This window comes from Malaya genurostris, chromosome 1 (genome assembly GCF_030247185.1).
Source record: "Malaya genurostris strain Urasoe2022 chromosome 1, Malgen_1.1, whole genome shotgun sequence".
Lineage (NCBI taxonomy): Eukaryota > Metazoa > Arthropoda > Insecta > Diptera > Culicidae > Malaya > Malaya genurostris.
Genome location: NC_080570.1, coordinates 159,172,062 through 159,193,927, shown reverse-complemented (window position 1 = coordinate 159,193,927; position 21,866 = coordinate 159,172,062). Strand labels below are relative to the sequence as shown.

General features: G+C 37.3%; 1 protein-coding gene across 4 annotated transcripts in view; it reads right to left on the bottom strand.

Annotated features, from left to right (window-relative positions):
• LOC131426469 (uncharacterized) overlaps positions 1–21,866 on the bottom strand; it is a 152,638-nt gene that overhangs the window by 64,075 nt on the left and 66,697 nt on the right. For all 4 annotated transcript variants that reach the window (XM_058589222.1, XM_058589219.1, XM_058589220.1 and 1 more), the window contains 2 exons: positions 13,946–14,115; positions 13,568–13,879 (listed from right to left, as the gene is read on the bottom strand). In XM_058589222.1, coding sequence (XP_058445205.1) covers positions 13,568–13,879; positions 13,946–14,115 — 482 coding nt within the window. The remainder of the gene's footprint in view (positions 1–13,567; positions 13,880–13,945; positions 14,116–21,866) is intronic.

The following is a 21,866-nucleotide window of genomic DNA, read 5'->3' as shown; positions in this document are numbered from 1 at the left end:
CTTTTCGATGTAATCGTTTTGAGAATTAGTTTTCCCACATCTCGAGGGAGGCTCAATCAGCAGAGCAGTTCCACTATGAAAGATTCACTGACTCAAGAGCTGTTACTCTACAAGTTTCATTGTCGCTATTTCTTTCGATTGTCATTTTCAACGTGTTACTCGTTGGGTATAGATATGAAAAAGATTCCAACGTGGCTGGTGCTAAATCTGTTTAGCTGTTCGTTATTATTTCAAAAGTAAGCTTATGCTAGGGGCTACATTTATAACAATCACCGCGTCAGATGACGGATAATCGTCAGGCTAATCTCCGTACCTTGAAGATCGCGCACCTAGCTCCGAGTGGAATGCTCCATGAAAAGCACCTCGGCAAATGTCAAATTCTAGTCACCACACCTTGGATCCACCTCTCTGTATGACGGCAGTAGTGGCAATATTTTTCCTTACAATCGCAAATCGTTACCTTACCGTTTGCTGCTTGTGGTCGTCGCGCGGTCACCTTTTCCGTATTGCAAAACCTAGAAGATCTCTCACGCGTCTTAGCGATCGAAATTGCAAGTATAAGGGCACCCGAGGGACTAATTTAAATTTTGTTCGTGCCTTCTTTGACACTGATTCTCCGCTCGCCTTCAACCAACGATCGGACACTACAGACACAATTGCACACACACACATACACAGAGATTCGACTGATTCCACTCTTTGATGGTTCTCGAATTCCTTTCGCTTGTTGGATTTTTTTTGGTTGTCGTGTACCGAAACTTCTTCGAGGTCTTCTGTAAATATAATAACTTTACGGTTCGTAGAACTACACACTTTATCACTGTTCCGTTCCGGCCACGTCAATCCATAAAACTAGCGGAGGACTACCCATCCAAAACGGCAAAATCTAGAACCAATCACTTTTTTTCTAGGGGCCCAAATTCAACTACGTCCTATCGACGGAAGGTTAAAATCCTTCACTTTTTGCTGCCGTTAATCGGCTCGGCTTTATGTTGTTTGATGATGCACACACTACACGGCCAATGATCGATGATCTAACCGTCGATCGGTATTCTTCCGCACCGCCACCACCACCACCGCCGCCAAAAAGCAGGTAGTGAGTAAGTGAAAAAAAAAAACACAAGCAAAATAAAGAAGATCGGCGGTTTGTTGACTTTTTCCCGTATCGGCGTCGTTTCCTCGAACGAACAACAAAAAAAAACCGTCACTAAATCTCGCGATGACGACGACCAAGCGAGGCCACCAAAAGGCACACCGTCACCACCCGAATCCGGTGAAACGCGAACCGCTATTGACAGGCTCTGTCGATTCTGTGGAGCCCGAGAGGTCCCACCACTGAACCGCCGCGCGGCCTCGTTCAGTGTCTCGATATGCTGGAAAATATTGCCATCTACAACAGAGGAGCTCGAAGCCCCCGGGAGGCTCCGAACGGGCACGGCCAGAGACAAGAGGGATCGAAACGCGAGAGCAAAAGGCATTCGCGAGAGTCTCACCCGGGCCGCCCGGACCATCGAAGTAGGCTGCGCGCGCTCACGAGAGCAAACCGAGCTCGGAGGTGAAGTGAAAACTAAAACATAAACATTATCGCATTGCGCGAGAGTTGCAAAGAACAGGTTGTACTGAACATTCTCTTTTTTCCTTGGCGTTGTCTGGAACATTAATCAAGAGCGTTGATAGCGTTCACAGGCTAGGGGTGTCAGCGTGTAGTTTTCGTTTGATCCGATCGTCGTTAGAATTAGCGATCCGAAATGATCGCGTTCGATTAAATGATTTTACGCCAGTCATAATTCGAGTCCGACCAGAAAGAACCAGGAATACTATCGATCGAGGAGATCGAGGAACGAGTTTGTGCAAGCAAACCCACTGAAGTTGAAGATTACGCGGTTGCACTCTCGATACCAGAAGAAAGAAAGAAATTGAAAAAAAAAACTGGTGTTGTTAGGAGGTATGTGCCCACTTCTTTTCGCCCCCTGGTCGGTTGCTAAATCAAGTTTCAAGCGCTGGGATCTCGGGAGTCCGATCGAATCCGGGGTGGTGGAGCAAACAAGCGATGTGAATGGTACCGTTTCTCCATTTCTCAGTGCATTGCTGTATGTGTCAAGATACAACTTGCGTATCCCCGCAGCATCCACAGACCAACCTACCCGTCCGAAGTTGCATAAGAACACTGTCGGTCCGTGAATAGTTTCAAGTGTTATTATTCCAGAGTTACCAAAACCACCGATCCAAACCGCTTGCGGAACGATTGCGAAGGAAATTTGGCGACTTGGAACGAAGCGAAGAAGAACGGCCTACTTTGGTGGGAACACATCCTAGTAGGCCCTTATCTTCATATGTTGGCGGCTGTGGTTGTTGGTGGGAAAACTTGTTCTTTGCTTGTTTTTTGTTTGGTTCGTGACGATGATAAATTGCAATCAAGTTCTGGAGTCAAAATTTAAATGGGTTGATAAAACGAAACGTGGCATTGAATTCTGGCTCTGAAACGGAATACTGAACGTAAAATTCAGGTCTAGAATTCGGTTCCAAAATTCCTGTCCAGAATTCCGATTCAAAATTCAGAATTCAGTTCTAGATTCCAGATTCTGAAGCTTGATTCTGAACCTGGATGTTGGATCTGTATTCTGGACCTAAGTTCTGGAACAGAAATTTGAAAACTGAATTCGGGACCGATACTAAAGAGCATTTTTAGTTTGTTCTTCAGTTTTGTATGAACAATAAACTACTCTGGTTTGCATTCAGGAAATTCCTGGAATTCTGTAAATAAAAGCTACAGACCAGAATCCAGATACAGAGCTCAGTGCACACCAAAGTTCGAATTCAGCTCCAGAGTTCAGTTTCAGAACTCAGTAGCCAAGGCCTGGCTTAGAATTCAGTTTCAGAATTTAGCATCAAAATTGAGTTTAAAAATTCAGATTCGACATTCAAATTCCAAATCCAGGTCCAGACTTCTGTTCTAGCACTCAGTTTCAAAATTCGGTTTCAGAATTCAAATGCGCCAAACTGAACCAACCATTTTATTCGTATTCATGCCATCCGGTTATGCCTCTGACATTACCCAACCGCCTTTCCGTTATCTTGAGAAGTTTTGATACTCCGAAAATCAAACAAATGTTTCACAAAATGTAGAATTTGTTAGTGTTGTGCAACTTCATTTCAAGCTTGTACACGGGCTTGTACCCAGATTTGCTACAAATCTGAACATCGTACGCAGAAGTTGTACACAAGTGCGTGAGCTTAAGTTTGAACATATGTTCAAACATCAAGTTTAAACAGAAGTTCGCGATTCCGTTTTGAACAAATCTCGTATTTTGAAGAATTCCATTGTGATATATATTGCATTACTACGTAGATTAAAGCAGTTTTTTTTTCAATTAGGTATGTCTAATAACTACTTAAATTAGTACTTACATCTAACTACTTAATGTTTAAATCATTAAATTGCTCTTATTTTCCGAAAATGGTGTAAATTTTGGAAATTCTAAGAACCATGCAAAATTTTATTACTTTTAAAGACTATTAAATTGTATTAAGGGGGTAGTAAGGGATAATTTGAATCAAAAAACAGTTTTATTTAGGCAAAATTTAAAGTAAATTTGGTTAAATTTCCATATATTAATATTGAAAAATAAGATGGTAAGAGAGCATTCTCTAAAACCTCTGTTGAGAATCACGTTGCGCGGTGAACACGGTAATTCGCCGCCTTTTTTTCACAGCTCTTGACATATTTAAGCAAAAAACGCGTCTCACACTTAATTTTCTGCCAATTTTGAGGTGAAAAACTACCATTATATAAAAATGGAAAAAAATTCAAAAACGTGGGGGGGGGGCTGCATTTTATACCAAAAAAGTATGTTCCAAGTTTGAAAAGAATCGGTTCCGTAAATTTTTCAGGATCATGTTCACGGGCTTCGAAAAATTGGTTTTCAGAAAAACGTGTTTATTTTTTTTTTTAATGAGCGATGCGAGTCCATGTCCAAGTCCATATTAAACTACAAGAAAATGTAAAAAACCGATTTTCCGAATTCTCGAAGCTTCTGGTGAATATCGATACTGCACAGTATACATTTTTTACTGAAAACCGAAAATAATTGAAAGGTTTTATTGAACAAAGAATACAGTTTTGAAACTACTATTCCGCTTTTGTTGTTGACGGAACATGGATCTCGTTCTCGAATTTAGCAAACGAAGCTGAGAGTGACAAATATTTTTCGTCATTTTCGTATGTTTTAACTCAATGAAAAGGACTTCTGTTCGCTCTGTTTTTGAGTAATTGTACAGTGCGTACAATTTTTCCTACCACACCCTGTATTCTTAGGGCAATAACGTTCACGTCACTAGGTTTTGGGAAAGCAGATTGAACATCTGCTACAGCATGATAACTACCATTGTTGGTCGACCATACCCTTATCGTTCACAGTAAACATAAAAGAGAGGAAAGGTTGACGCTTCACGTACTTTACGGAAGGACGACGACTCATCCGACTCTTCCATATGTATTTAAGATTTGCTCTAAGCTAGAGATGTGACCATGGAGTAAAATTTGTATTTAGGCTTTGAATGCTCATATGAAGACTGTCCCCGAAAGTATGGACGCATCTTATTTTCAGTTGACATAATGCAAAAGTTTTGGATCTTTAATATGTATAGGATATACTGTTAATATTAGACTAGCGCAATAAATGAGTATTTCAATGTTTGCTATCTAGGCTAGCACCTTCTTGCGAACGTTATTCATTCATCAGCACAGACTTTTTGACAACAAGTTTTAATACTTTTTTCCAGTCTTTTTCAAACTGTTGAATGATTTCGGCTGTGGGAAATTGGGTATCGAATCATGTGTAGTTTTTATAAGCTTGCTTTCTCTTTTTTTAATAACTATTTATTGGAATATGAGTTAAAATTAAATTATTAAGATTTAAATTGGGTGTTCAGCCACAAGTGGTGACTTTTCAGTCCTATTATATACATGATTTGGTTGTTACCATCTTGTAGGTAGGTTATTTTATTTTCAGTTATATCGCATAAATCGTCTTCGTTTAAAAAAGCGAATGGCATTGACGGAAGAAATCTACCTGTTACACTAGTTGTGTTCTTTAGAAGATGAACTGGAACTGTTCATGAACTGTTGTGTTCTTTAGAAGATGAACTGGAAGGCGTTTCTGTGTTTTGATTATTTACATTAAAAGAATTAAGAGGTATTTGTCTACCTGTTACCAAAGCGTAACTGTCATTAGAAGAAGATGATGACGAGGTCGATCTACCTGTCGTTAGTTTTCGTTAGAAGACGAATTGGAATCAGGAATCAGAACAAATTGGCTCAAATGACACGTTCCCCTTGATATTTGGAGTGCCTTAGAAGAATTAGGCGTGGCATTTGTAACGGTTTTTTTGATTTTCAGATATGTTCTGTAAATTTAAGGTCGTTGATTTGACTTGTTGTCTAAGCGAACGAGCGTTTAATTTTTTTTCCTTGACAGGATATTTCAAATAATTGGATTTATGATTTCCATCGCAATTTGAAAATGAAAATTTATCAGTGGTTACATTTATTGGACAAACGTCTTTCGAATGCGATTTAGCACAATTCAAACACCTTATATCCATATGACAATTTTCGGTTCCATGCCCGAAGCCTTGGCAACGACGACATTGCGTTAGTTTTGCAATACGATTATGCCGTTTATAATGTTCCCAATGAATTTTAATGTGCGAAATGAAACGTACTTTTTCTAAAGTTTTCAAATTGTTTACGTCACTTCGATTGAAGTGTATTAGGTAAAGTTCATGGGAAATTCCAGAGCGTGGTTTAGAAGTACCATTCGCTCTTTTTTCATAAGTAGTACTCGGGAAGGGGCAAAACCAAGCAAATTCTTTTAGTTCATTTTTAATTTCATCAGTACTTTGATCATTCGATAAGCGTTTCAAGACAGCCTTGAAGGGTCTGTCTGATTTTATATCATATGAATAAAATTTATGAAGTTTCTCGGACAAATATCGAATAAGACGTTCGTAATCTTCCAATCCATCCACCAAGACTCGACATTCTCCTCTTCGTCCGATTTGAAATGAGACTTTTACTTCCGGGAGAAAAGTAGAAAGCTCAGTACGGAATGCTTTGAAGTCGGAAATCATCACCGTCACTGGTGGCATAGATTGATGTTTCTTCCCAGAACGACAAGCGTCCATTTTGGGAATTTTTGAAGAATTCTGTTCTATGTCGCTACAATCGGATTCAGGAAGAATCTCGTAAATATTGTTAGACGGCATAGAATCAACGGAAGGGAAATCCGTTCGTTTTTATTTTATTTCTACATTCAGATTCTAGAAGATCGTGAATGTTATTAGAAAAATGTTGAATAACGGATTGTGATTTATTCCGTATTGAATTATTTTTAGCCTTAGGCTTGTTGCCTTTCCGGTTGGACGCAGGCATTTTTGAACTGAATGAAATTTGAAATTAAATCAACCAGGCTAAATTAGTCTTCGATTAGACTCCTAATTTGGAAAAGTCTTGATAAAGACTGATTTTGTGGTAGCTAGCCCTAAAAAAGGCTGATTAATTTCTTAGTCTTAAAAAAAACTGATTATATTAGAATATCACTCTTTGTATAGCCTTGAGAAAGGCTGACTAATTGTTAGTCTTTAAAAAGACTGTTAGTGATTCAGGTAGCCTTGAAAAAGACTGAAGCCTTGAATCAATGAAACTCTAGGTAGCCAGAAAAAATTTCCAGGAACCAAGAGCTATACGCGTGCGGTGCGAACGACTGTTCAACACCGACTGAAGCATGCTTCCATGTATACTTCACTGTTCATCGAAGCTGATGTGATGAAATGTGACGAATTTTTACCGCAGCCACAAATAGCTTCCCAGACCATAGTTTCCTCTCTTTTTTTTTATTGAAATCGATATTCTAAGTTCTGATACAATTATGTCGTTTGTGTGTGAGCTGTGCAATGCAAGTATGCACAGGATATGACATTTTCCGATCCAAGTCCCGGTTCGTTTTCCGATTGCTTGATTGATTCATAAAAAAGCCATATCGATTTGTCGGTCGAATGAAATAATAAAAACAAAGCAAAACTATCTCGACTGCAGAAGTCACAGCAACTCCGTATAAAGTCATAATTAGTGATAATAACCATTACACCCTGAAGCGCAGAAACGTAGAGAAAAATATAAGTCAACAACAACAACTACCGCAAATAGGCATTCGTCGAAGCATGGTTTTCACAGAGAGAGAGATAAGCGGTCGGGAACGTTCCAACCTTTTCTACCTTCATACAGGCCATTAGTTCGTATCTTTCGATTCGCATCTTCTCCCTGCAGCAAACGGTTGTAGTGCAACAGCGTTTGTAACGTTCGACATTCACGAGAGCTTCCCCAATCGGCCCCACAGAATCGCCCTTTTCGGTTGGCTAGGGTTGGCTTCGTTTCGGGCCTGTGCTGAGGCAGTTGACGATGGGAACCCTAACCTCTTGCGTGGGTCAATTCTTCAACCGATCAAACATTGTAAAATGATCGTAGCAAGAAAAAAAAACATTATCAGAAACAGGTTACATAGAGAGATACACTTTGATCTCATCATTTCCCAGCATCAGCAGCAACTTCTGCACGGTTTCTGCGTGAAAGAAACGAGGAAAAAATACCTTTGCGTTTTGCTGGTTCGGTTTGTAAACCATTTCTGCCAGCTTTTTGTTCCGACACGACCGGTGATCTTCTGATGGGGGACCCATCTTCCCATCATAAAACCGATCGAGACCTCGTCTCACGTTAGTTTGCTTGCATGTCGACTGGAGAAATAAAAATACCGACCTAACGCGCAATGAAGATGATTTAATTCACTCCGTTGATTGGTGTTATGAGCTATTTCAGCGCAAAATGGTGGTAGGTTTATTACCATAAGAGTCTAATTGACTGATTTTCACCACGTAAAAGACCAACTCGAACCAATTTGAATACATCAATAGGTTCGTGGCAGGATCAGATCGGATCGGGTCGATAAACGGTCTATTCGAAGCTCAATTACCATTAGAGCCAACGTGTGTTTATGAAAAAAAAAAAATGCCACATCCGAGCACATTCCAGTACAAACTTTAATAACTTCATTGGCACTTCGCTGTGAGCTGCCGGTTGAAACCATACAAAACAACCCGAGTAAAGTCGGTATTCGCCACTTAGTTTGGTTGAGTGCACTTGAGGTGCGCAGGGTTATTCTGAGGTTGATGGCACTTGTCAGTAGTAGTAGTAGTAGTAGTAGTAGTTAGTAGGTCCTGTTAATTGCAGCATTCTAATTTCAACCTGTCAGGTCAATTTTCAGTCTGGCACGACCAACACTTCAAGGTTTCTGCTGTTGAGGTTAGGTCGTAAATTTTTGCGGTTTGACTCGATTCTCGGTACACGGTACACAAAAACATAACATTTCAGAATGATTTGTTTTTACCTTACTCACATTTTCATGGTAGTTTGGCTCCTATAGCTACTAATTGCTTGCCAGACATTATATTTCTTTTAGCATATTTGAAAATTGTTATTAAACCGAAATGGAGTTGTCATCTCGATTTTCATCTCTCGTCCGGAAGTAATTTTATTTGAAGAAAAGATTCTATAACTACTAACTGCTTGCCAGACATTTTTTTTTAATATATTAGCGAATTGTTATTAAACCGAAATATTGATTGATTTGAAGAAAACAAAGATCCGGAAACAAAAGAGATATGGCGCTTTGTTTGAAACGTAGTCAACTAACTAAGAATCTAGTCAATGATGCGTGAGGGATGAGCATAGTTCTGCCTGAGTAGACTTGTAAAAAAAGTTCTGTTCCTAACTATCAGCTGGTTCGTGATAAAAATCTTCATAAAAATATTAAACTGTTTTCCATATGCTCAGTATATCATCGTATCTTTTTTGAGACTAACTTGACAATAACTACAAGAAACGTCCGAATCTGATTTGGTGTAAACTAAAGTGTCAGAAAACCGCGTAAACACAAACCGCGTAAACACAAATCGCGTGACTTCGGAAATCCGTTAAAAAAACCTCAGTGTATTTTTTCGAGAATTTTGCTAAGTTTATATTCTGAATTAGCTTGAAAGCAGATCGATACCCAGTGGATATTTTGTTGATAATTAGTTGATAATTGTTTACGGTGGATTTGAACTTGTAGTTCAATTTTGATTCATTTTTTCGCGCACTTCGCTAAGTTCATATGGAGTTAACGAAAAATAAGCTTGAAAACAGATCGAAACTCAGTAGATAATTTGTTGCTTATTAGTTATTAATTAGTTACGATAATTTTTAATTTGTTACTCAATTTTTTTAGTTCATTTTTTTTTGAGTGCTTCACTAAGTTCATATGAAGTAAACGACGCCAAGCAAAGTCCTGGCATTATATTCCTTTTGTGGAATTTGGCCTTTCTGTTTCAACAGACTTCACAGCCGATTCTTAAGCGTACAGAATCATTGCATGGCTAGTACTATGGATCCTACTGACACTAAGAATCCTTCCAGGTCGGGGCTCGAACATACGACAACTGGCTTGTAAGACCAGCGCCCTATGCATTGAACCACCAACCCGGGCCACCCCTCCTAAATAAGCTTGAAAAAAAATCGAAATCCAGTGGACAGGTGGTTGCTAATGTGTTCCTTATTAGTTACGGAAATTTTGAATTTATTTCAAATTGCTCTCAAACTTATTTGGGAGGCGGGCGGGGTTGTTAACTTTATATGAACTCTGCGCAGTGCAAAAAAAAAATTTAAAAAATTGTGCAACAAATTCAAAACAACCGTAATTAATTAGCAACTAGTAAACAACAAATTTACAACTTATTTAGGAGGGATGTTTCGTTAGCTTCGTATGAACTTAGTAATGAACTCGAAAAAAATTAAAAAAATTGTGCAACAAATTCAAAATTACCGTGACTAATTAGCAACTAATAAGCAACAAATTATCCAATGGGGTTCAATTTGTTTTCAAGCTTATTTATGAGAGGTGCTCCGTTGACTTCATATGAACTTAGTAGAGTACCCGAAAAAGATTTTAAAGAATTGAGCAAGAAATTCAAAACAACCGTAACTAACTAGCAACTAATAAGCAACACATTGTCCACCAGGTTTCGATTTGTTTTCAAGTTTATTCAGGAGAAATGCTTCGCTAACTTCATATGAATTAAGCGAAGTACTTAAAACAATGAATAGAAAATGAGCAACTAATTCAAAACTATCGTAACCAATTAGCAACAAATGATTCAACTATTTGCGTTATCATCGCCGAGAAGGGTGCCTGGCTAAGTTCATGTTTTTTGTTTCATGGAGATAATTTCTGACTCGAATTTTAGCAGATTTTTGACAAATTCATTTAAATGTTTCGACTATTTCACAAAAGCGTGATTCAACGCAACGCAATTGATCCTCGAACTTCAACTTCAAGAGAAGCTTTCAAACGATTGTTAGCTCGTAGAAATCGGCTCAGCCATATCCGACAAAATTGAGCGAAAAGAAAAGAGCGTTTTGTCGGTTACGTCACTTTTACGATTATATCTATGAGCATGAACTTAGCGAGGCACCTCTCGCTGATGATAACGCAAATAGGTGAATAATTTGTTGCTTATTTGTTGCTAATTAGCTACGGTTGTTTTGAATTTCTTGGTCAATTCTTTAAATTCTGAGTACTTCGCTAAGTTCATATGAAGTTAGCGAAGGTCCCCTTTCAAATATTTGAAAGGGGGTCTTCGCTAACTTTATACGAACTTAGCGAAGTACTGAAAAAAATGAATTGAACAACAAATTCGAAATTATCGTAACTAATTAACAACAAATAAGCAACAAATTATTCGCCCATTTGCGTTATCCTCGGCGAGAGGTGCCTCGCTAAGTTCATGTTCATATCATATTTCCAGAATAGGAAGTGACAACCATTTAATTTTAGAACTTGATCAAGGGCACAGAAGTGATTTTCAAACGAGCCTAGGTTTGTTTAAAACGGTTCAGTGGTTTTGAGAAAATAGAGTGGTAAAAAAAAAACAATGCGTTATGTCGGTTACGTCACTTATACAATTATATCTCCGAAACCGAAAGAAACAGCCAATTGATTTTTAAATTTGATTTAGAACCCAAAAGTAGCTTTCAAACGAACCTTAGCTTGTAGAAATCGGCTCAGCCATCTCCGAGAAAACTGAGGGGAGAGAGATTACAAACGTTTTGTCTGTTACGTCACTTATACCAGAAGTGACAATCATTTGATATTCGAACTTGATCCAAAATTCAACGGTAGCTTTCAGATGAGTCTAGGCTTGTTAAATTCGGATAAGCCATCTCTGAAAAAAACTGAGCGGTAAAAAATAACGCGTTTTGTCGGTTAAGTCACTTATCCCATTAAATCTCCGGAACCGGGAGCGACAGCTAATTGATCTTCGAACTTGATTCATAATTCAACAGAAGCTTTCAAACGAATCTTAGATTGTAGAAATCGGCACAGCCATCTCCGAAAAAATTGAGCGAAAAGAAAAAAAAAAAACGTTTCATCGGTAACGTCATTTTTACGATTATATCTCCGGAAGCAATAGCTCACTGATCTTTGATCTTGATTCTCAACCCAAGAGTGGCTTTCAAACGAGCCTAAGTTTTTTTTTTAATCGGATCAGCCTTCTCAGAACAAATTAAGCGGGGAGAAAAATCTTCGGGTTTTTCAGCAAAAAAAAAAAAGAATGGCAAAACCCAAAGAAAATTGTGAATTTGGAAGCCTTTTTTCTAAAAGTCTAAATTCGAATACGGATTGCCGTTGATGTTTAAACACTGGGTGATCCATTTCCGTAAGATCTGGTGAGTAAGCCGCATGAACGAGCATTCCCCTCTAGAGACTTGTGCACTGGTTCATTGTCGTGTGAGCCAAGTTCACTCAACTAATAGCTTCAATGCGTGAGAAGAAATAATCCTGGATCAGAATTTAAGATCTAGGTTTTCTTCAACTGGATTTTGAAATCGAATTTTAGACCTGGATTCTGAACTCTGAAACTAGATTCTGAACTTGGAAATGATAACTTGTCACGTTTTGTGATTGACATGTGTTGCACTGGAAATCGATTATTGCAGTGGATAATTTGTAATAATTTCAAGAATTGTTCAAAATGAATTCTCCTCGCCGTCTAAACCATAAAAAGATACGTCCTAGTTAAGCACAATCGCAAGAAATATCTTCACGGTTATAAATTTCACGCGCGCGCCTTAAGCTTAGCGCTTTACCCGAAGAAAAATAGATCCATTGATCAAACGTTCCCCGAATAATCGACAATGATGCCAACTCTCCCCTTTCAATGCATTTAGAACACAATAAAGACATGATTTACAAACAATTTTGAGACATTTTTGGATGTGAGAACAGGTTTGTACAATTTCTAGCTTAAGAAAAAATCAGCAAAGTACTGGCAGATCGAGGAATGAATAAGGAAGCATAGAATAGTTTAATTTAACATAATACTCATTCTTCAAACCAGGAAATGGTGTTAATAACAATAGAACTGCTAATTATGATGACGACGAGAAGCTAATCGACGTGGAAAGAGAGGAAGAGATCACTTGACGGTCTAACTAAAAAAAAACATTTATCCCACTAATACCACTTATCGGAACGACCATCATTAGGGTATTAAATGGCGATAAAAATTGCGCGGCTTTGTGCTTTGGTAAAATGAACTACGGCTACGAAAACTGCCAGAATGGAGTCAATCACACACAAAGCAACTCCACTTCACTCCACGTTCCGTTAAAGATCTTCAAGAGCCCATTCACAGCGGGAAGTCCGTGCTCACGGATGACTTGCAGAGACCACCGTGAGATCTGATTGAGATGTGATCTTTTTATCTGACTCGAAACGTTAGAACGTTTCTCTTAGAATCCGGGAACTTGCTCAGACGTAAAAAAAATGTGCGGCTGACATTTAATCAAACCGAGAATATTGAAACGGACTCGAGCTTCTCGCAAAAGAAAGTAAGTCAGGCAATGAGCAGCAAAAAAAAATGGCAAAGATGCTGATGCAGCAGCACGAAGCTAATCCCTAGGTCCCACATCATTACGCCATCGACGACAACAGCGCTAGGAGGGACCTTAAAGCCAGGGGGCAATCAACAAAAAAAAAAGAAAAGAAAAAAGAATCGACAACCCCCGCGGCGCGGTGAAACATCTGTGCTACTCTCTTTCGGCTGGCAATGGGGACCGGAGCGATGCAGTTATGTAATCTCGAATCATGTCCCCCTTCATCAACGTCAAGGCAAAAGCGCAGCGGGGGCGAGTGGGATTTGGCACGGATGGCACGAAAAATGCTAAATTAGGTCTTTCTGCCATCATCGTCGTTCGCTCGATCTGAGAAGGTGGAAAAAAAAAACCGGCCAGCCCCCCAAACTGGAATCCGAACATCAGTAGGCAACAAACGATTGACCCACATTAGGGTCAACTGGGGTCGCTGAACCGATCGATCGACCGAAGATCGCGATTGAGCAGCAATCAGCTTGAAGATAATTTTTCGGATTGAATCTAAACTCTAAACAAGGCTAGCAAATAACAATCGGTACTCACATCATCGGTGAAATCGCCGTAATGCTTCCGCTCGGCCACAACCGTACACTCCTTGGTCTCCTCCCGGGAGACCTCCACCTCCTCCTTGGTGTTCTTCAGCAGTCCATCGGGCCGGGCCACGATGGCACTGATGATCTTTGGTTTGTTGCTGTTATTGCTACTATCGTCGCCGCCGCCGCCGCCACCGTCACTGACTAGTTTCTGCGGGCCATCGTTTCCGGCGGCGAGAACCGGTGTCCCACCAGAATCGACGGCCTGCGTTCTGGTAACGTTTTCCTCCGACGCCGACTCCGGATCACCCAGGGTACGGTGCTGGAAACAGAATCGTTGATTAATCCGACAATATATGCTGCTGCTGCTGCTGATTTCTTCGTTTACCTCAGTTTGCACCGTCTCCTGCCGGTCGGTGTCCTCGGTGGTATTGGTGGACACCATCGGACCGGAATCTTCAATGACTTTGCCATCCTCGAACACCAGCTGGCGCTTGATGCGGGTCTCGATTTGGCGCGTTGTGGTCAGTTCAGTTTTGCGCTTTTTGATGATTTCCTCTGTTGTTTGCGGAAAAATGCAAAAAAAATCGAAAAATTTGTATTATTCACTAAAATAACTGATCTTATTAGTAAAGAGAACGGAACAACTTCGATGGTTTGTCTCCGTGACATACCGCTTACCCATGCAACGCAACACGACTTTTCATTTGTGTGACTAAAATGCGCCAAAAGGTATGCTTTTCGGTGTACGTTACAGTCGCACACCTACCATATATAGTCAGAGCGACGCCAGCATGATTCGTTCAAGTTGGCCATGGATGCCCGGTGGATGTTGTCGACCCGCATCGGCCCGATCATCGGGCCGATTATCGGACCGATTGAGCACGATATAGGGCCGATTGTAGCGCTTCGATCGGCCCGTCATCGGACAATTCTGCACCATTTGCATCAATCGCGTCGACCTAAAAAAGCTTTATGTTTACATTATGTATCGCTAGAGAAACAAAGCGAAGAAATATCAAACAAGGCATTTTCGAGCCGACGTCTCCCCGATAGGGTGTGCAAGAGTGTTAAACATTCTTTTGTCTCGATCATGGAGGCTTTAACCTTTAGGTCATTCGCCTCTTAGGGCCAGAAAAACTCTGGCCCTATGTTTGAGGTTGGAAATCCAACCCCGATATATCTCATCACCTGAGTATTGGATATCCGCTCTCTGCTTTGGTATATCTTCACTCTTTTGTTCTACCGATACACTATGTAAGCTCGAAACGCAATCAAAAGCTTTCGTGCACGATGCGTCCGATGTTCGAATTTACTGGGTGGTGACAGAAAAGCTTTCAGCCATCCAGGGATTTGAACGACTAGTCAAACAGAAAACCCTAACCTTCCTCGCTAAGGTAAAGTAGTTAACTTTGAACTCTTGCGAATACTTGGTTTAAAATTCGTGGGTGACCGGCTTCTTAAGTACAGTGCAAACAAAAGGCAACCGACAATAACCAATGAATAAACAAACAAATAGTTCACCACAGGAAACTCGCTCGCTTTTGTTTGCCCCGTCAGAAACGAAACAAGATCAAGCGATTTGCAGGTTAGATTGTCGCTGCTTGGGATCAATCTGCCTATGAAAATAAACATGACTGCTGTGATTGATGTGAGCAATGACAGACAACGTTTTTTTGCATTTGTCATGCCGCGTGCTAGCAATAAAAGAACTAGCGGGTAGCGAGCGTTGATAGTGTGGTGACATTTCCGCTTGGATTTCAGTATTTCGATGGCAATTTTATCAGATTATTCAATGTTAGCTATCCATTCTTCTGTCCCTTTCTGATCGAATCGATCGAATCAAATCAGAATCCAATGATAACCTAACGTAACGAAAACTTTATCGTTTTTTTTAGGACTATCAGGTGGATTTCAAGATATATATCACATTGAGATTGTAGTACTAGATCGAGTTACATCGATTTTTAGAAGTAAACATATTGCGTTTTTCATTGAAAAACACTGATAGAGTGGATTACTCTGGTTTTGCACTTTCGAGCAGAAATGGCAATGAAACAACGTAAATTGCACTTTTGCTCGAAAGTGCAAAATCACAGCAATCCACGCCAAATGTCTCTTCGAAAATCACTTTTTTCGTGCAAACTTTTTTTGTTAGCTGTTCTACGCGAAATTTGTCTTTGGAAGAGTAATCAAGCTTCATAATTGTTCTAAACTCAGTTGTTTTTACGCGGTTTTTTCTGTGTTTTTTTACTTAGATTTCCAAAGTTACGCGGATTTTCGAATTGTCACGGTTTTTTTACGAGAATTTTCAAAGTTATACGTTTTCCTTGTTGAGTCTTCTTGTCGATTTTTTTCAAAATTACACCAGATTTAGAGACGTTTCATGCATTTCTAAGACATTTGACATTTAAAAAAATCTGAAAAAAGTCCCAATTTTATTTCAAGAATCTTTTTTTTTAGATTACACCAGAAAAAAAACACTTCAGTGTATTTTAAAATCATACTTGTTCAAACTCAATCGAATCAATCTTCTTAATAATAAATTATTTCAATTTGTTCAGCACCAAATCTGTTTTCGGCTGTAGCTTTTTGCCTTTCTCTATAGAAAGGTGTTATAATTGCTGGAAACCCAGACTTTTTATGCATCATTTTTAGAAAAAAGTAATATAAAAGACACTTGTAGGGCTCCTTTTAAACCATTGACAACCCTTCCGAAGACGACTTTCTCGTAGCACAGCTCACTAGAAAGTTAGAACGAAAAAGGTGATTTTAATTCTTGAAAAATTTCGTTTTCTGTCGGCACGTTAGACATGGCACTTGTGTGCAATAAATGTTTTGCAAATAACATTAACTTTACGTCTGCTCAGTGGTTCATGTGGCGTTAGGTGGCTAGTTCATGTGGCGTTAGGTGGTTAGTTCAATATAAACTGCTGATGCAATGATGAGCCGAAGGCGAAACTCAAAAAAAAAAGATAAAATAAGTCTTAAAAATTGATGTAACTTGGTCAAAGTTCAAGCTAGGAAAGTGGCTTATTCAGCTAAGTTGCTAAAAATAAAATTTACTACAACTTTGGAGTGAAGTGCAATCAATTTGAAATTGATTTAGAACTAAGTTTAAATTTCACAAGATTATTCAAATTCTTCAAATACAAAAAAAAATATCTAATTATTTTACATTTTACGCAGAAAAAATTTAGGGTGAAAAGTTTTTCTCCAAATCAATTAAAAAAATTTAAAATTTATCTACAAATAAAAAAAACCATTCTTAATATTGATTAAATTTGTCTCAAGATAAGTAATTATTTTCTCCAACCAATCGTGTGCAAGATTCGAACTGTCAAGGAAAAAACTAAACTAAAATTATTTCTTGTCCAGTTTGATACTTTGTGCAAATATCGGGGAATTAGTGATAGAGTAATCTGCGAAATCTCCTCACAAATTGAGTTTCATTGGATTCTTGAATGATAATGACTTTCAGTTTAGTTTTCGATAAAAAAAAAACACTGAAAAAATCAGTTTAGACCTTTTCAAAATTCGCCCTTTGGAAGAATGGGTAGAAATTAATCGTGAATATCTCGAGTTGTACTAAACGTAGCAACATAATTATTTTCACATGTCATCAGAAATATGATCAGCAATTTGTTTGGTATAACCGTAAATAACTCAAAAACTAAGTTTTCTCAAATTTTTGGAAACAATGAGAAAAATTCATCACTCTTGCTTGCCTTTTCCGTACCCGCGACGATGGTTTTGAGGTAGTCAGGCACATATGATCTACTCTCGATGTTCTAATGGACACGTATAAATCGTAAACTTTGATCGAAAATCGTTTATTTCTTCTAGTGCGTTAGACGGAACTGGACGTCGTGGTGAGAAGCTTCCACCAATATCAGTAACAACAGCCTCAAACGTTCAGACCGTGCTCTCATTCGCCTTTCGGACGTCGTGGCGAGCAATCGCCTGTAAATTTCTGAAACTGAATTTTAGTTTCACACTTCAGTTTTAGATTGCAGTTCCAGATTAACAGGTTCAAAGTTAAAAACTATGACTCTGCAACTGAATTCAGAATTTAAATTCTGAAGTTCCATAATTCTAGAACTAAATTTTTGACCTGTTTTCTTGATCTGGATTCCGAACCTGAATTTTGCAACTGAATTCTAAACCTGTCACAGATTTCGACTCATATTTATTCGCTTCTCGATTCAGAGTAATGTTTGTGACCCTATGTGTTTGGAACCGGGAACCGAACCCGAACAGTCAGCGTGAAAGGCCACGGTCTTACCCATGACACTATTTCACATAATTTTCAAACATTTGAAATTGGATATTTCAAATATGTTGATGAATTCAAAATTTCTGTGAGCTACACAAAACTATGAAAATTGTGTATTCTGAATATTCTGCAATCATTTTTGAAAGTTTCAATTCGAATATTCAAAAAGAAATCACACCAAACGTAAAATTTTAAAATATTCAAAATTTTAAGGAAAAATTAAATTCTTCAAACCAAAATTTGGAGAAAAAAAACATTCCGCATTTAAAAATTTCAAAATTCATTATTCATAAAATTACAAAATCATTAAAATGAATAAAAATTATACAGTTTACAACAAATCTATAAATTTTAAAAATATTGAATATACAAGGGATTATACAATTAAAAAAAATTAAAATTTATAAAACCATAAAATTTAAAAAATATATATACAATTTTTAATAAACTTATAATTTTAAAAAATATTGATCATGCATGCTATCAAAGACGAATTTCGTGTCAATTCGAACAAATGTTGGCAGCACCCTCCCAGATTTGAATGAAATTTTCTGAACGTGTAGACTCACTAGCAAAAAACTACTTGGCATACTTTGTTTTTCCAAAATTAGAAAAGGGCCGAATTTATTTCAAATAGTTATAGTGGAGAAACGACAAATCCTACAGTAAAGTGTTGTACTAGCGACTTTCACAAAATCAGTCAAATTTTCAAGTAAAAATTCTTATCGTGTTCTACACTGATAAAAATTGACTAAAAATTCAAAATCGATTTACAAAAAAAAAACATGTTTATTTCGTTGAAATGATGTTCCCTAAAAACAGCAATATGGGTACTTTTAAGAAAAAAACTTTTTCCAACAAAAACTTTTTCTTGTCAAAACTGATTTTTTTCAGTGTTCTTTTATCGAAAACTAAACTAAACTGAAAGTCACTATCATCCAAGATTCCAATAAAACTCAATATGTGAGAAAAGTACCCAAAAATACCCAATTGCTAGTTAGTTAGTAAAAAGTATCATATCAAAGCTGGATAAGAAAAAGTTTTCGTCATTTTTCGATTGTTTTTTTTTCAAAAAAAAAAATAGTGCAAAAGTAGCCTAACCCTTTAAAAGACATTCTAGATCAATTTTGTAAAAATGTGGCTTTTTGTTACAGTGTCTACATCAAGAAAGTTTCATTTAAATATGAGAGAGAGCAGTGAAGTTTAAACACGATTTGGTTCGAAATTCGTCTAATCGAATCTCATTATAAAAAAGAATTACAAAATTTAAAGCTGTTTTACAAAAAAAAAAACTCATTTTCGTAATTTCGGTAATTATTTTTCCTGTCCAATGTATGTTGCAAGAGGAACATTTTAATATATCTACGTTTCGTCTTTGACTCATCAGTGCGTAGCAGTTTAAATTGAACTGCTTTATGCAAAACTCGGCATTTCAATTTGAACCGCTAAGCAGACGTAAAATTTCTGCTATTTACAGAACACTTTTTTTTCCTTGCATCGAAATGCGATGTCTATACTGACGTGCCGAATGAAAACGTGTTTTCGACTTTTTATGGCCGATGCAGGTTTGGTCATTCAGGGGTTAGCCAAATTTTGTGCTAGGGCACATAACCGATGTTGATATGTTTACGTTTCGTCTTTGTCTCATCAGTGCATAGCAGTTCAAATTGAACTGCTTTATGCAAAAGTCAAAGACGAAACGTAAACATATCAAAATCGGTTATGTGCTCTAGCACAAAATTTGACTAACCCCTGAATGAACATTTTTAAGGAAAACATGAGTTTCTATCAAAAAACATTTCCTAATCCAGTACTTATACTTTCTGCTAATATCGATTAACTAGCAATAGGGTAGTCGGTGTAATTTTCTCACGAATTGAGTTTCATCTTGGATTAAATCTTGGAAGATAATGGCTTTCAGTTTAGTGTAGTTCGATGAAAAGATATTAGATGAAAAATTCATTTTGGAAAAGAAATAGTTTTTGAACAAGAAATAGTTTTTTTTGACAAATCATGCAATTTATAAACGGTTGGTAGGGAACATAATTACCTATTTTGGGACAAAATATAATCAAAATCAAAAATGTTTTTTTTGTGAATCGATTTAAAATTTTTAAAGTCAACTTTTTCAGTGTAAGGCACGATAAAAAATTTTTCAAAATTTTTATTCAAAAATTTGACTGATTTTGTAAAAATTACTAGCAGAACACATTTTTGTAGGATTTGTCCTTTTTCGACTGTAATTATTTGAAAAAAAATGATTAAAGAAATTTGGCCGTTTTCAAAAGACAATCTAGATTAATTCTGGAAAAACAAAGTATGCAAACATTATAACATTATAAAAATTAAGAAGCGATTAAACCAAGGGGTTTATATATTTTTTAAATGAAAAAAAAAATTAAATTCATAGTAAAATTTTGCGGTCGAAAAATATAAATAAAATATAAATCATCACAATGTTTTTAACAATTTATTACATGCTACTAAAATAGTTTAGATAGTAATGCATCACTTTAATAGAATCCCATAAACTGTAAAGAAATATGAATATAAAGAAATTTAATAATAAAAAACATTTAATATTGTTAGAGCTAAATACGAATTTCCAACCATTTGAGTTCGACCCTATGTTTTCAAGGTTGGGATTTGAGCACTTATTTGTGAAGAGTGACTGACTGTCATTACGCTATTAATGTTCTCCGAAAATAAGAAATTATGAAAATCAGAAAATTATTAAGTTTTAAGACTAGATTTTGTTTGTGCTGTAAAAATCTTATCAAATATATCTTCTGAGGCTGTGAAAGCACGGCCCAGTTCAAAATTTGACGGAAGGATTTGGAGTTATTTGGATAGAGCAGAAGCGTAATATGGAAAACGTAGGAAAAATTTTGTGAAAAACTAACTTCACAGCCTTAGAAGATATATTGATAAAAATTTCATAACACAAACCAAATCTAGTCTTAAAAAAATAAGAATTTTTCGATTCAAAAAACATTACAAATAGTACAGTTTTTTTATTAGAATTTCTGAAACTGTCATTTGTTTCTCATTTTTAAAATACATAAAATCTTTTTATTGGAGTATTTTCATTGACTGAAAATATAAAAATAGATTGTAAATTTTCACTAGAGATAAGAAACTTGCGCTTTTTTTACAAGATTTTTCTCAGTGTCGGAAAATTACTATCGAACCGTCTACCAGGGATGCCAGGTTCACAGATCAATCTGTGTTTCACAGATTAATCTGTGTTTCACAGATTTCCAATCTTCTGCACCGATTTCAGAAATGACACAGATCGCTGAAATTGATCACCAAAAAGTTTTCAGTTTATAAGGGAAAACGGATAGAAAATAAATATCGGATCAGCTATTATGTTACGAGAAACGTACACAGATTTTGCACTGACAGTTTTTTGGCTTGATCACAGATTTTTGAAAAAAAGGCCCTGGCATCCTTGCTGTCAACAATAACCATACTCTCGAGCAGGGTTATTTTTGATAACGGATCGACTGTCACATTTAACCAAAAGTTAAAATCATTTGTGAAATAATTCACAGTCTAAGGGTGAAGCCAGAGAGAAAGCGACAAGCGACGCGAAGCGATGCGATGCGATCATTAAAGTTCTGTATTTCATTCATTTGTTTACAGCAAAAAATCAACATGTATTTCAGCGTAAACACGAGGCGTTGCGTAGTGACAAGCGATTTTCGGTGCGACAAACAACGAAGCAGTACGTGCACAGTTTTTCATGCGATTAACGAGCGACCAAAGGTTTCCTAAATTATTTTTCGTAATGGCGAAAGAAGATAATTTTATTGATATAAAAGCACTAATCGGAGCAGTTTTAATGGAATGCGCAAGTGTTGAAGATTTGAAAACATTAGAAATTACTGGCATGTATAATCAATGAAAGTGCATTAAATGAGTTTTGAGAATATTTCGGGTTATGTCGATGGAAAAAGTTCATACATTTTCCATAAATTTTTAGTTGAAAATGTTAAGAAGCTGGATTCCAATCGGCACTACGTTTTGG